The 17,511-nt window shown below is 30.9% G+C and overlaps 1 protein-coding gene and 1 long non-coding RNA gene across 5 annotated transcripts in view; one reads left to right on the top strand and one right to left on the bottom strand.

The window, feature by feature from the left end:
• LOC128248748 (uncharacterized) overlaps positions 1–17,511 on the top strand; it is a 63,816-nt gene that overhangs the window by 4,195 nt on the left and 42,110 nt on the right. The gene's annotated exons all lie outside the window — the stretch shown is intronic.
• Positions 1–17,511, bottom strand: part of LOC106881506 (formin-like protein 3) — a 91,844-nt gene that overhangs the window by 41,531 nt on the left and 32,802 nt on the right. The window contains exon 1 of one of the 4 annotated variants that reach the window (XM_014931918.3): positions 6,925–7,080. The exons of the other annotated variants lie outside the window; for them this stretch is intronic. Coding sequence (XP_014787404.1) covers positions 6,925–6,958 — 34 coding nt within the window. The 5' untranslated portion in view covers positions 6,959–7,080. Of the gene's footprint in view, positions 1–6,924; positions 7,081–17,511 lie in introns of those variants that run through there. 4 annotated transcript variants of the gene reach the window in all.

The following is a 17,511-nucleotide window of genomic DNA, read 5'->3' as shown; positions in this document are numbered from 1 at the left end:
ATTCAATGAAACATAATTTAAAGTCCAAATATGAAAAAATACACATATTCATTTATTTAAAATTAATGATGGATATTTTTATCTTGATTACCTACCGTTTATGTAAGAAATTATATAAAATCCTCCCAAATTATAAAACAATGTGATAAATCAGCCTCTTAAATTTTAGATCTACAATTTAAAGTTGCAGTTGAAGTCTACCATAGCATCTTTAAAAGTATATAGATGTCTTAACCTCATCTTCTTGTATAAATTCTGCCAACCCCCACTCATCTTACCAGGAATTTTGTACTCTAGCAAGCTGCATGGCAACCTTACTATTACCAGTGACATGATAAAAGCATCTAGTACATGCTGTAAAGTGTAAAGTTAGTATTAGGGAGGGCATCCAGCTGTAGCACCTATGCCAACACAGACACTGGAACACAATGTGGTCTTTGGATACATCAGTTGCTGACAAACCATCCAACCTATGCCAGTATGGAACATGGATGTTAAATGGTGATGATGAAGATGAAGTCGACAATTTAGACATAAATAAATTTTTTATTTCCTAAGTTAAATTCAAAAAAAAAAAAAATAAAACAATAATAGATAAGGTATGTGTAAAAGTAATACAATGATGTTAAGCTATTTGTTAAACTATTTAAAAATGCAATTTATCTCAAAAGCAGATTATTTGACATAGAATTATACTAAACCCTATGCCAAAATAGTTTCCTCCCTCACAAAGAGCTAACTTGAATATTGCATTAACATTTCTCAAAACTGTGATTTGTGTTGTGTATATTTAACACATTGTTACTCCCTAATGTCTCTCTCTATTGGATTTATCTTATCCTTTCAACACTGAGCCAGTCTCAAAATAAATAAATTCAACAAAAGTTCAAGGCATATTGCCAGATTTTGTGTTTGCTTTCATTTGTTTCTTCCAGCTTACCTGCAGCCACAGTATAATCCTCTCAAGAAAGATGAACATAAAAATAACAATACCTAGCAATAAACAAATAACAAACAGAATGATGGCCATTATATTTGTAGCTGTCTGGTAAGAAGTTTACTGCCCAACCACATGGGTTTAGGTTCAGTCCCATTGTGCAGCATCTTGGGCAATAGCTCCAAGCCAACCAAAGCCTTGTGAGTGGATTTGGTAGATGGAAACTGAAAGGAACCTGTCCACTACTGATGAGCCTACAACTGATAGCTGAAACTAGTCAAGTCTAGTAATCCTAGAGACGCTCATGGGGTGGCTATCTCCCTTGTCAGTATATATATATTGCGTACTTTTTACAGCATTAAGAGTTTTTAACTCATATTTCTTGCAATGTAGGTGTTTCGGCACCCTCAGTCACAATTAGTGATGATAACATTTTTCCTTTATGGTATTATTATATTATATTAGCTGCTTATATATATATATATATATATATATATATACATATATATATATATATATATATATATATATATATATATATACATATATATATATATACATATTTGTCATCGTGTTTGTTCCTCACTACTGCTTGACAACTGGTGCTGGTTTGTTTACAACTCCATAATTTAGAAGTTTGTAAAAAGGGATTGATATAATAAGTAGTACCAGCCTTTAAAAAAAAAAAGTACTGAAGTTGATTTGTTCAACTAAACCCTTCAAGGTGGTACCCCAGCATGGCCACAGTTCAATGACTAAAACAAGTAAAAGATAAAAGAAATTATCAATTCAAGTTCATTTTTAATATTATTTAAATTGTGAAGGCAGCAAGCTGGCAGAACCGTGAGCACACCAGGCAAAATGCTTAGTGGCATTTCATCTGTCTTTATGTTCTGTGTTCAAATACCACTGAGGTCAACTTTATCATTTATCATTTTGGGGTTGATGAAATAAGTACCAGTTGAGTTCTGGGGTCGATGTAATCAACTTATCCCTTACATGAAATATACACACAACAATGTGCATGCATATACATTCACTCAAGCATAATGGTATTTTTTTTTTTTTTTGCTTTTTGTTTTTTCAAATATTAAAGTAAAGAAAAGCCATTTTAGTTCACAAGGCAAATCAAATTTTTCACACATTTTAAAATATTATTTTGTGGCCTGATATTTTCATATTCACTTTCCACTGCATAAAGGATTTTTTTTCTAGTAAAAATATGATGCAGTGACTAATGGGGGGTACTCAATCAAATGGTTTCAAATCAAGCTCAATCATGACATGCTTCTTTCAAAGAATATTACTCTAGTGCAGTAGTCCTCAACCAAGGTCCATATGGCCCATGATGGACCATATAAGATTTGGTGGGGTGGGGGCATGCAACAAAATAGTAAATTGGGGACCCACAATAGTATTTTAAAGGCTCCTGGAAAAATAACTATAATGTTTATGTAATTTTTCACATGTAATATGAAATTGTCACAGCAGCTAATACAGAATGTTACAGATAAATGTCTAAGACAGCAGCATTCATTATTGTGATTAGCAAACATTATTAAAACACATGGCAAAATATATGTGCAAAATGATAAGAAGAAAAAAAGAAAACCACAACTCCAGAGAAATTATGCAATTTTGCAAAATTTTCGATAAATGAAAGGTAAATATATATTTCATTTTGGTCAAGTCAGTCTCACCTGTGGGTGCATTGGATCTTCAGGCAACTTATGACATAACTGAAAATCTTGTGCACCCACAGATGAAACTAATGTCATAGTAGCAAGAGACTAAATCAACCAAAATAAAATATATTATTAATCTCTACAATGATACTGAATACTCTTTTTCGCAAGCTATAACACTAAATGTATACATATATGTGTGTGTGTGTGTATATATATATATATATATATAATTAAAACATAGGGTAAAAATCAGATATTAATTAATATCGATTTATTACCAGGAAGCTAGCACATTGAAAGAATCTGAGAGATTCAGAAAAAATATCTGAGATCTTAGGGGATTAAGGTATATTTTTATATATATAATGTTGACCAGTAAAGTGAACATTTAATATGCTAGAAATAGACTACATATATATATATATATATATATATATATATATATATATATATATATATATATATATATATATATATATATATATATATATAAATGCTTGAAAGAGATGAGAATTAAGGAAGAATTGATAAAGAAGAAAATAATTAGTGCAGTAAGTCATTATTGCAAGAGAAAAATAGGTAAGAAATGGGTTTTAACTATAACTGTCATCAACTTACTGAGACAAAAGACAATTGGTTTCATGTCTGCTATTCCAAATCAGGAACTGATTGAAGCAATGACTTACATTACCTTTACAAGTATTGTGATAAAAAATAGTAAAAGAGAGAGGAAAAAGGGATGAAAAAAAATGTCGTGTTTATTTAACTTATTTCTGTTCAAGGTTATAAACAGTTTTGGCCAGAAAATGCAACTGAAGTTAGAGGGAATATTTCAAAAAATAAAACAAAAAAAATTATTACTTGTAAAATGTAAATAAACACAATGGAGTCTCGGCTATTTCGATTTTCGGAACCTTGTCATCATAGGCCACCACTGTTGACACAGAGATATTATTAAAGCAAGCAGCAAACATAGCTCTTTGGGAAAGGAACCTTTTGTTAGAGTGCCAGATAGAGGGTTACAAGAAGATTACTTCTGTAGTAACAGGGTTTAGTTTAGGCTGGATTTGTGATAGGGTATGTGTGTGTGTTTGTGTGTTTTAAAAGGAAGGCCTTCCCAATAACAAAGGCACAGCATAGCTGAAAGAGATTTGGCCTTCTGCTTTATTTATGATATTTCCATTCAACTTTCATCATCTCCAAGATTAAACACAGCGTTAACAGACATACACACAGATCAAGCCAATGCTTTAAATAACAAACTTTAGAAAGAAAGGCGGAGTAGCTTCAAGGTTATTTCTTGACCCCATTTTTTTTTTAACTATTAAAAATAAAATCAACTACTAGAACATCTTCATATGCAACGTAGACAAATGTCTTCAATGACTATATCAATTAATGTAGATATAGAACCTATATAATAATTTTGAAATGAAAATTGCAAGTTTACAAGATTGTTGTGATGTTTTAATTAAACAAATGTATATAGCATAAACATTTATTCAGTGTGTGTGTGTGTGTGTTTGTGTGTGTGTGTGTGTGTGCATGCATACTGTAACTTAAAAAAGAGGATGATAGAACAGGGATCTTTCTGAATTGATGGGCACCACTTTTCATTTATGTTTTATGTAGTGTTTTTGGTACAGAAACACTTTCAAACTTCATATACTTGTATATTTTGTGTTATAGAACAGATAAAAATTTTTGTATTCAAAGTTATTTCATGTAAAAATTGTCGTATTTCGGTAATTTCAACCAATCACTGACATCTATTGAGGTGAAAACGGTGCCCGTCAATTCAGAAAGATCCTAGAACAGAATAAGTACCAGACTTAAAATAAGTACTGGAGTTGATTTGTTCAACTAAACCCAACAATTAAAGCTATTCTGAAGGCTCTAGTTCAGTACTACTCCTGATTAAGGGGTTTATGGTACAATAACATTTTTTTTAATGATAAGTGTTTGTGTTTTCTTGCTGTCGAAAGAGACAACATTAGCATGCATATGTTTTTATGCTACTTTGGCCCACTGGGTTGTGATACATATTCAGACCACCCTATATCAGTTTTAGAACTCATGGTCAGCAAAATGTGAACTAGGAGGTATAACACTGGAAATAGAAATGAGGAAAGCAAACAAGTTGATGGCAAATAATATTTAACCCTTTCAGAAATCATGGACATTAAATGATGATGGTGGTGGTGGTGGTGGTGGTGATAATCTATTTAATCATATTGGAACTACCTTCTTATTCAGTGTATTGTTTTACTTGTAATAACAGGATCCTCATCAAATTATGTAGTTAATTCTTTTGTCAATACTACATTTTCATATCAATTTCCACAATAATAAATCAAGAGCAATATTCATTAATGAAACTGTGATGAGGTATTATGCATTGTTATGCTGACATTTATTCTGCATAAGACATTATACCAAACATTTATCATCACTAAGTAATTGTAATCTTCTCTTGTGATACAAGAGTCTCTGCTCCATGCTGCATTGCAGAATCAGAATCAGGCATTTCTCAGATTTCTTTAATTTCATATTTAATGGTTTTGACATATTCTAATCTACACTCCTATCCAGTCTTAACTTAAATGTTTTTCAGTGAGACATTTAACATACTACAAGACAGAGCCAAGTAGACAGCTATATTCTTCATAGATATATAAATTCTTTAAATTATATTATCTAACAATCATTATTTTTACATTAAAAGTTGAAATTTAAAAAACAATTTTAAAAAAGAGTGAACAAACACCAAATATTTTAATAATTACTATACTTTCCCTCTATTTCATATTCATGAAAGTTTTTAATAAAATACCTTTGGTACTTAACTATTCTATATCCTATTTCTTTCAACTTTCAATTGGCTCTTTAATAATAAATCTAAATCTTCTAAGTTGCATTGAATATAATCTCATATACGTTCAAAATTTCAAAATAATTTCCACGAAATTACAGCATTTATTGATAATACATTTGTTGATATCACTTTAATCACTTTTCAAACTATATTTAACTGACACAATTACGTTTCAAATTTCAACATTTATAGTAATACACTTAGTATATATATATGATCATATATAATGACTGCAAAATAATTTAAAGAACAGCAATATAAACATTTAAATTTTACAATCATTCTCTTGCATTTTGGCATGCTATGCTACCTATTCCAAGTGCTGCTGGCTCTGAGAGTCCACATTCACAGAAAGACAAATAGAGCTATAGAATGCTGCCAACTTATCCACAAGTTAAAATTTATCATATCCTATTTGGTTGCAGGTCATAACTTTTTGAGTTTACCAACCATAGCTTATCAGTTTAATTTCTTCGATTTCATGATTCGCTACCAAAGGTATTGCTTTTGACTTTTCTTGGATCTCACAACTAACTGTAATTAAAATAGTTGAGCATGCTGCTATGAAATATTACTAGATAACAATTTCTTATTCATAATATAAAAGTCTATTTTCTGCGGTCCCTATCAGATTGTTTCAATGTTGCCCGTTAGAAGTTGAGTATGCATAAATTTAGTTTAACATTCATTTAAATATTTATGTAATAATATGGAGAAGAGATTTATATTTGTACAGAAAGTGTATAATCAGTTTCAGATATCAAATATTTGAATTTAATCAAGTGTTCAACAGTGTGGTGCATCAATGTAACATAGGCAGAAGTGATATTGTAAATCGAGTTGTATTTGTTTAGCAAGTGAATTGATCTGAGATTGTGTGAGGAACTAAAACAACTGTACTGGAATAATTCTATCTAGTATCAAGAACTTTGAGAAGAATTTCTGAAGATTTTCGGTTCCTGATAAAATGAATGTATATCTAATCAATAGTTCTGCTTAATACAGTATTAAACTTTAATCCATTAACTGCAAGATTAAATTTCGTGGTTTTTCCTGTAATGATGTTAAATATCTACCAAAAAATAAAATTGGTATTTTTTGCAAGTCACTTTGCCTCAATAAACTTGACATATCTCAATGGAAAATAGTTTCAAAGATGACATTCCGCAACAAAAGATAGACTGGTTTCTAAAATTGCATTCTGCAGTTAATGATAATGAAATTTTATGTTCATATCTCTGAACTGCTTTCTGCAGTTAAGGAAAATGAAATTCTGAGTGAATATATCTGATTTCCACAGTCAAAGGTTAAAAAACAGTAAAAGAAAATGAAAATTACAATTCAATAATGAAAGATAAATGTCCATCAATATGTTATAACTAATAAAACAAATTAGTAAAAATGACACAAGATTTGTATTTTACCATGTCGGGATAAGAAATCAGATACTGCTTCCATGATTTATGGTGAACGTTGGAAAAAATATCCTTCAAGTATGGAATAAGAATGTGGTGGTGTTAAACATCAGACTGCAAAGTTCTGAATGTGAACAGAATCTAATTTGAAAGTCATATATAAGTAGAGGAAATAATTATGGTAATTGAAAGTGAGAACAAAAGAAGCTAGAGTAAATAATTTTCTAATGAACAAACAAAGAGATGAATAATTAAAAAACCCTAAAAATATAGTATCGTTCTCAAAAAACATGAACAATCTTATTGTCTTATAGTAATGAGTGAGAAATTCTCATACTGTTTTAGTAATTGGAGCAGTGAACTTGAAACTTAATTTTCCCAAGCAGATACGTAACAAAGAATATATAAATTGTTGATACTAATTAAGAGATTAAAACAATAGCAGGGTTACATAGTGCAATTTATATATCATAAACTTTTAAGTGTTGCATATATGAAGCAAGTGTGATATGTGACTCGTGTCTAAAATGTAGCTGAAAGTCACATGTCAAGAGAGTCACGTTCTCAGTTTAGTGAATTTTGTTTTCTTTGGTCTACTTTCATTATTCTTTCACAGAATAATTTTTTACTGGAATTATAACATAGTCTTGAACTTGATTATTTAATTAGAATCTATGTTTGTTTTTTTTTTGTTTTTTTGGTTCATCAAACAAAATAAGCTATTAAAACCAAGGTGATCATTTTTAATACAGTTAATTAATAAAATGTGTACTTAAGACTAATTAATCATTAAAAAAGACAAAATTTTATTATTTAACATAATATGAATGCAAAACAACTAGGACATAATAAAAACAACCAAATTCTTGCACCAAAGTTTAAAATGGAAAGTTTCTCAGCTCGTTAAAATATTTAAGGGGAACTTGTTACTTTCTTCAATTCCTATATTAATGCATCTACTTTTTTTGCTGTGAAAAATTTATTGATGCTCTAAAAACTAAAGGATTACTAGGTATTTATCGAAAATTAATCAATAATACTGATACAAAGGTGAATTAATATAGGGATCAATGTAGCATTGTAAAATCCTGTCATATATCTTTCTTTTATCATTTAAATTTTACTTGTTTCAGTCACTGGACTGTAGCCATGCTAGAGCACCATCTTGAAGGGTTTTAGCCAAATGAATCAACCCCAGTACTTATTTTTGAATCCTGGTACTTAATCTATTCATTTCTTTTACCAAATCACTAAGTTGCAAGGATATAAACAAACCAACACCAGTTGTCACACACACACACACACATATATATATATATATGATGGGTTTCTTTCAGTTTCTGCCAACCAAATCCACTCACAAAGCTTTGGTTCGCCTAGGGCTATAATAGAAGACACTTGCCCAAGGTACCACACAGAGGAACTGAACCTGGAACCATATGGTCAAGAAGCAAACTTCTTGCCACACAGAAGTCTTGTAAAATTTATCTATTTCCATCCTATCTAATTTGTACTTATCTGAATTGAAATCCTAATTTTAATTTCTTACCATTTTAAATCTTATGCCAACACTCTAAAATCTATCATCAGCCCATTAATTTATTTTCTATTTATCAATTAATCTGTTAATGCTACCCAATTTTATGCCAGATGATGATATATTACTCCATCCCTCTTCACTATATATCAAACTATTACATCAGTACTTCTGGTTGAAAAGCCATTTAAGACAACTTAGGAGCAGACAATCCTCTAAAGTTTAAAACTCAAATATTATATTGAAAGATCCACACCATACACCCAGTTCTTGTAAAAAAAAAAAAACTCTCAGTCAAAGGTTATCCTCCATTACTCATTCTAAGACTTAAATTTCCAGAAATGTCTATTTTAGTTTTCTCTTCAAAACTAAGAAATATGTTGTCTCTATGTGATTATAAATGAATGTTCCTATATTAGAAATAACACAGCTTTTTTAATCATTAGAATCCTAGACTGCCTTCAAAAGAAGGCTATTCATTTCATTAATATGTCTTATTTAAGTATTTTTCAATCTCTCCACATCAACCTCATTCATATTAATTAGATCTCCTTTACTTCTTTTACTACCTATTAACATAATCAATTCTGTTCTTTAAAATTTGATGAATGCAAACTGTAATACCTCAAACTGAAAACATATCCATATGTCAAGTTGTCACCATACTTCCCCCCTCTCTCTCTCTCTTTCTCTCTCTCTCTCACTCACTAACTAAAAAACCCAAACCAAAGTGTTTAATATTCACAAACTCTCTCTAAAAAAATTCAAAAAGTGTTTAACCCTTTTGCATCTAGATTACACTATCACATGCAATACTTCTATATTCACTTTGATTTTAATTCATCGTGCATTATCGTGTAGCTTTGAGATTTCAATGATGCGATTGTTTACTTTTAGTATGACATTGTAGGGTAAGTGTAAGAGGCTGAATCTGATCAGTTTGAAAATAAAACAGGAATAATATTTTGGTCAAATATGGCCAGTTTAAATGCTAAAGTGTTAATATCCACAAACTATTTCTGTGGATCTCTTTCGTCTTCCATATGTTCTTGTATTATATTAATTTCTCTCTCTCTCTCTTGCTAAAAAAACCCATACCAAGACCAAATTACACTCTAGCCCTAGAGAGCTACACAGTCTTTGTGATATACCCTTCTCTTCTTTCTAATTTTTCATTAAAAAGAAACAAAAATGGTAATGAAAGGATGTAAGAAGAAGAAACAAACCCTGAGAAATAATTAATATAGGATTTATGTTTTAAATTTATGGGTTGAACAGCAATTTAATAACAGTATTAGACAGTAACATAATATAATTATATTTTAATGTATTCATTAATTTCCTTAAGTTTGTTTTTTTTTTACTTGTGATTTGGTGGAACATAAACTGTCTAGAATATGTAATTTGTTTTAGAACATTCCAGTAAATGATAGCATATAAAAACATTACAGTGTGCTTGGAAAACGCATGAGCTAATACTTTTCAGATCATCATAATCATATTTCACTAAATGAGACTTTTGAAGTCTTAATTATAGGTATTAAGCAGATTTTGCCTATGGCTTTTTTGGATCCTACATTTTCAAAAACAAGATTTGGGGTATAAGCCCTTTTGTGCACAAGCCATAGTTTGAGTAGTATCTTAATAACCAAGTCAAAAAGGGTTTCCAAATATCAATCATGCTACACTCAATACTGCTTAACAAGTAATCTGACAATAATTCCTCCCATTAGTTAACTATATTTTAATACATTAGAACACACACAAATAATTTACCAAATATATTTTAATTTCTTTTACTATTTTATATTTATTTTATGCAAACCTGCTATGGAACATATTCTTTGCCTACAAAGATCCCTAAATATGTAAATTTTCACCCCTGAACTTATTTGTGCTGAGAGCTGGTTTTAACAGCCTTTCCTTGTGAAAAAAAAAAAAGCAGAGCCAAAATGCCTCGCAACCCAAAAGAAGTGCTCACGAGAAATAGTGAAGCAGACAACAATGGAATCACATGTGATTTATACACGTTTCATTGTCAGGTTCAGCTCTTGCATAATCGTTATTGATATGGAAATAACCTGTGGCATGAGAAGTTAAAAACAATGAAAAAAATACTGGTTTGACAGCAATATTACTCAGTTCCAACCATGAGATAAATACATATGCTTTTAAATCATAAGACATCATCCCCTTCAGTGAAAACAGGGATTCATTTTCTACTTTGGTCATTTGACACTTCTTTTGTTTTACATCTACCAAATGTACCCTGATAGGAAGTATTCATTGAGGTAATATGAAAAAAGTGTCAGAAATTACTAAGCACTAAAACAAATTTTCATTAAGGGTACATTTTATAACTTTAAGAATATATATATTTTTCTATCACGTCAAAGGTGGGTGGATTAGCAAAAGTACTTTTTGTTGTAGCACTTGATGAGCTGTGTTCAAATCATGCTAAGATCAACTCTGTTTTTCATACTCATCCTTCCAGAAGTCAATTTAATCAACTGCCTCCTTGTACCAACATGCAATAGAGAAGCAATGATATAGGAGAGCCCAGATTACCTGATTTAAGTGTGGGATTCTGACAACAGGTGAACTGACAGCTACCCCAACAAATAGTTCATCCCATCAAAAGTTGGCAAGCCAGCAGAAGCATTAGCATGCCAAGCAAAATGCTTTGTGGTATTTCAACCTTCTTTCAAAGGTCAACTTTGCCTTTCATCCTTTCAGGGTTGATAAAATAAGTACCAACTGAGCAGTGAGATCGATATAATCAATTTACCCACTCTCTGGAAATTGGAGGCTTTGTGCCAAAATCTGAAACTAATATTAACTATCTGTAGTAATGTATATCAGAGAAGTTGAAAGGATTGAAAGGGGAGGGGCAGACAAATTGCCATATTAATAAATTTAAGATAGTTTTAATACATTTGTTACCAATCCACATCAGACTGCACCTGGTTCTATAATAAAAACTTTGTTTGAAAGTGAACTAAATTAAAACCTTTCATTAAAATTTCCTGTTCATTTATGAAGGATCTGTTCCAAAAAAAATTAATTAAAAAATCTGTGCATGAGATGGAACAGATCCATGAACTAAACACCAGCTTAATAATGATAAAAGCTATTTTACTAAATTCTTCATTATTTCAAAATTAATTGAAGCAAAGGCAGTGTATGTATTTCAGTAGAAATATGATAACAAGAGTCCTAATACCATAGCATTGAAAGAAGAATTACATAGATGCAAATTCTATTTTGTCTTCTCATAAATGAAGAGGTGGGAAGCAAAAGAAATTCACTAATATTCAGAAGTGGCTAGTATTTGTCAATTTGAGAACCCACTGCCCTATATTACTGCCAACACAGTACACACATCCTATCACACACTCACACATTCGCACACACATGACTATCAATCATTCACACATACATACACACAGTCTCTCACCCCATCTGCCTCTGAATGCGCCCCCAACCCCCAACACACATAGGACAACGCAAAAGTTAAGGAGCAAAATAGTATGGCAGCCAAGCCAGTATTTAATTAATTCATTCTTCTTATCTTCTCACTGTCACAGGTTATTTCCATAATAATAAAGATTACGTAGGCAGTAGAGCAGACCTTGGCAATGAAACGTTTATATGCCACACGTGATATGTTACTGGAGGCTTCGGCTTTCAATGAGAAACAAAAATAACAAATTATAAACATTCTCAGGGAATTGGTTTCTTTGTCACGTTACACAGAGAAAATAATGTTAACTAGGCTAAAACTGTCACGTTTTTAATATTCATATTACTTTTATAATCAATGAGTTAGAGGTTATATACCAAGTTGCAAATGAGGGAATTTCTAGGTAGGTACCTGAAATGGAAGACACAGCAGCTATATCTTCCTCAAATCACACCCTGCTGTCAATTTTTGTGTTTCGTCATGAATAAAATATAATTTGAGTTTTTTTTTTCTTATTGATATTTTTCATCATTTTATAATATCCCACCTTCTAAGATACATGTAACTCACATTTCAAAAAATATCTTTAACAAATCCATGTTTTTCAAACTTCTTAACCCTCCACCTCAGAATAACTGTTGTGATTAATAATGAATTATTTTTTATCGGTATTTTTCATCATTTTTTCCAAAACTCTATATTTTTTAAATGTTAACCCACCTTACTTACCCCTTCATCATGCCTTTCAGGTATTTTCAGTATTAATGTTTGTCACACACTCAAAATTATCATTCTTTAAGAAAAAAAAAAAAAAAAATCAAAAATAATCTTTTTTACATTTCAAACAACTGAAATTAACCTTTTATAAATATTTCTTTCAAAATTCCAATTTTTTTTTTTCACATATCCACTTCTGTAAGTCTTTGATATTTTTAGCAGCTCCAGCAACTGAGCAGCTTACTACATTTAATTTTTGTGTCATATAGGGCAAGATATTTTTTAAAAAGTGAATTTAAAAGAAATTACTTTTAGTCTGAATTAAACATTTCAGAGTGGGTGATATTATAAAATGATTAAAGATAGCATGAAAAAAAAAAGTCATCTCAATTGTAACAGATATTCTGAAGGCACAATCAAGTGAGGGAGGGGAGCACTAAGTTTGAAAAACGGATTTTTTTATTAGAAAAATGTTTTTAATGCAAATTGCCTGTGTGTTAGAATGTAGGATATTATAAAACCAAAAATATTGAAAAAAAAAAAACAAGAAATTCCATTTTATCTGTGATAACTATTCCAAAAATCCGTCTTCAACACATTATGTTCATATTAACAAAATGAATCTGCAAGGAAATTCAATTTGTCAAATTGAAAAGTGAATTCAGAACTTACTGAACTGTAAAGTTAATTTTTGCAAAGGCTAAAAATAATAGTTACTTTATCAGATTAACTGAAGACCATCACTAGTATTGCAATGAAATCAGAATTTAATCAAGTGTTTATTTAAGGGTCCTCAAGTTCTCATGTCATAAATTATCTCCATAATAATAATAAAGATTACGTAGGAGAGTCAACCTTGGCCATGAAACGTTTATACATCACACGTGAGAAGTTCGGTAAGCTTTCAAGAAGAAATCATGAACTTTGAAATTGGAATATATGAGAACAATGAGATTTTATGAATTTTTTATTTGTTTCTTTTTTTTTTCCGCTTTCATCAGAAGGAAGTGATATCCTTGTCACGTTGCACAATTTTACCTTCAGACAATAATATTAATGAAACTAAAATAACTATCACATTTTCCCATGCTGATTACTTTTGCAATCAACAAATGTAACAAAGTCACCAATAAAGTGAGCTTCTTTATACACATTTAAAGACTTTCTTTAATAGCTTACTTAAGAATTAATTATGGCACTAGGTTTATTGTAGAGATGAGTAAACAATGCAAGAAAATAAGGAATGAAAAATTCACACCTCCTCAGTTATATATCACACAAGTAGGATATAGGGGTTCAACTCTAAAAATTTCTTGAAGGAGCCCAAAATGTTCATAGCATTGTTGCAGATGATTGTGATACTGAAGTGTTGAAATAGCCAAGCATCTTAGCAAGTGTCACTTGATATTCCAGTGAAATAGAAAACCAAAGATGACAAAAATTTCCTTGTCATCAGTCTAGCTCCCTCCAAAGTCTTGAATGCCATCAATGATAAATAATTGTATTTCAATATCCCAGTCTATACAACAATGGATGCAGCAATGCTCACCTCCACCACAATATGGAGGATGTGTAACACATAAAAGGAGACTGACAGTGACATCCCATATAAGGCATCGACCTTTAGCTCCAGACTAAAGGGTAATCCCCATCAGGCCTCTTGCCATCATCTTTGGACAACCCTACTAGCTTCAAAAATTGCACCCCCTCTTCTATTGGCTAGCTCCACACAGTCCAAGCATGCATCCAAGATATCATTCCAATCTCCTACTAGCACTAAGGAGCGGGGCATTTCAAGAAAACACTCTAGATACCTAAAGAAACCTTAATTCTAATTTCAAATCAGATCAATCATAGAGCATATCATCAGATGGATGTTGAAATTTCAACATATATATATGCATGTTGATATATATATATATAATTTCATATACATGTACATATAAACACATACCTATATAAATACCCCCTCTCTCTCTCTCTCTCTCTCTCTCTCTCTCTTTATATATATATATATATATATACATATATATACATATCATCATCATCATCGTTTAACGTCCGCCTTCCATGCTAGCATGGGTTGGACGATTAGACTGAGGACTGGCGAACCAGATGGCTGCACCAGGCTCCAATCTGATCTGGCAGAGTTTCTACAGCTGGAATATATCTATCTATCTATCTATCTATCTATCTATCTATCTATCTATCTATATATATATATATATATATATATATATATATATATATATATATATATATATATATATATATATATATACATACACACACACACACATACATATACACACACACATCTATATACAAACATATATGTATGTATGTATGTACATATAATTATATTTTTTATCTTTTACTTGTTTCTGTCATTAGACTGTGGCCATGTTGGGGCACCACCTTGAAGAATTTTTCATTGAATGAATTGACCTCAGTGCTTTTTTTTTTTATGCCTGGTACTGATTCTATTGATTCTATTGGTCTCTTTTGCTGAACATGGAAGGCAACATAAAATTAGTTTGATAAAGACAGCAGAAAAAATTAGACTGAACTATTCAGCATTCAGATAACTCTGTCAAATGTAAAGCTTATTAAATTCACATGGTTTTGAATTGATCATGCATTATGTCATAGCCTCAAGATTTTGATGATGTAATTGTTATTTTTAGACTGAAATTGTAGGGTAGGTGCGAGAAGCCAGATCAGGTCAGTTTGAATATAAAACAGATTGAATATTTAGGTCAGATATGGCAAGTTTAAATGTTAAAGGGTAATTGAAATTGTTATCTAATGAGATTTCCTATTAACATTGTCAATATTTTAACAACAGTTTGCAGCTATACTATAAATGCTTGAATTTGTTAAAGTTCACTGTATGAAAAACATGTTAAATTTGATTAATTAATGAGTCAAAACATCACTACAAATCAAGTTGAAAAACTTATCACACTCGATTAATTATTATTCCAGATGTTAAAAAAAAACCTAACTTCATTTATAATCTATTACTCTACAATAAAAATTTACTTTGTCATGTATTCTACGGTTTTTTTATTTTCAAATACTCTTTCCAATTAAATTTCTTATACAGATATACGTTTTAATTTATAATTAATATAATAACCTAGTCTTATGGAACTTTGATGTTCTCTTGGATGATCTAATAAAAATTTTACAATTACAACTTTACAAAATATAATTTTTAAATACTAATTCTTTTGTTGGACTACTTTAAGGAAAGTAATTCTCACATTCATTCTTGCACACATCCAAACTCTTATTTAGTAATTTAAAAAATGTTTAGTCCATTTTATCTGATGAGTGCAATACTTAGAATACAAATACAAAAAATTATTTTTCAGGTTTCTATCAACTAACCATGATACCATTCATTACCACTGAACACTTAAATATTTTGCTGCCACTTCAACATGGCTGTCCTGTACAAACAGACATTACTGTGATTTTTAATCCCAAGTGGACATTTCCTCTAGCTGGTTAACAATGCAACCTGCATCTGATATATTGCAAGTAGAGGAGTGAAGCCCTACCACCTTCTAGTGACAGAACCAACACACCAGCTTGGTTTCAGACTATTTCTACCCATCCTCAGTGCAGGACACCTTGTCTGCTAGAGATGGCAGTTGTTCACTCCAGCTCGCAATACATAGAAAATCAAGTGACATTCTGTTGCTGATCTTGCAGTAAGCAAAACAGCTAGTTATAAAATTTCTATAAGAGATAAAGCAGTAACTGTACTGGCAAGTAATGCTTGTCACCACTTCAACATTGTTGTTTCGTATGAATGGACTTTACTGTGATTTTTTAATCCCAAGAGGACATTTTGCTTTTATTAAATAAAATGAATCATTTATTTATAATAAGATTACAAATATTTATTTGCTATCCCATGTGAACAAACATATTTTTCATAAACTTATATGATTACACAAGGTTGCATGTTTAAAAACAAGAGAAAATCTAGACTGACAGCTTTGTGGAAAATTTATTTACTTCATGTGAAAATATCAGAAGCAATAAAAACTTTAAAATTTTAATTCTGGCATCTAATTAAATAATTTATACGTCATTAGAAAGATAGCAGTCAAACCAGTAATTAACAAAGAATTTGTTTCATAAATCATTAATTTCTCATGCCACAGTTTATTTCCATAAAAATAAAAGATTACATAGGGCAGCAGATCTTGATCATGAAATGCTACCCTAATTATTTCATGGCACGTGTATTGCTCTGAACATGTGATTTTCAGTTAGCATGTAATGAATAATAAATAAATAACATATACTGTCCATTTAGGTTAAGATTTTTGCTTTGTTTTTTAACTATTACTTCCTATTTCCTTATACTATCAAGCATATATTTGACTGTTGAAGCCAACAGCTTCAATACAGATCTTGGTTTCATAGTACAGGTACAACATCAATTTTCATGAACCTTTGGATTTAAAACTTTTTTGGATTACAGATATTTCTGATCTTGGGGTGATCATCTTGGTCATCACACTCTAAATCAAGCAAATATTACATTTACTTCAATAATTAAATGAAGAGACCTTTGGCAATATGCTGTGCTTGAGAAAACCCGTCAAGTCAAGTGAAATCATAGTCATGGCCAATGCTGGTGTCGCGTAACTGGCACCCATGCCGGTGGCATGTAAAAAACATCTTTTAAGCGTTGGGCCTCATGGAAGCAATGACAAATGACCAAGACCTTTGACAATATGTAGTGCTTGAGTAGAAGACCCCTCAAGCCAAGTGAAATCGTAGTCATGGCAGATACTGGTGTCATACAACTGACATCCATGTTGGTGGCATGTAAAAGCATCCATTACACTCTTGG

Source organism: Octopus bimaculoides, chromosome 1, assembly GCF_046866305.1.
Source record: "Octopus bimaculoides isolate indiv1 chromosome 1, ASM4686630v1, whole genome shotgun sequence".
NCBI lineage: Eukaryota > Metazoa > Mollusca > Cephalopoda > Octopoda > Octopodidae > Octopus > Octopus bimaculoides.
Note: the sequence above shows the minus strand (reverse complement) of the source record. Positions and strands in the feature narration are given on the sequence as shown.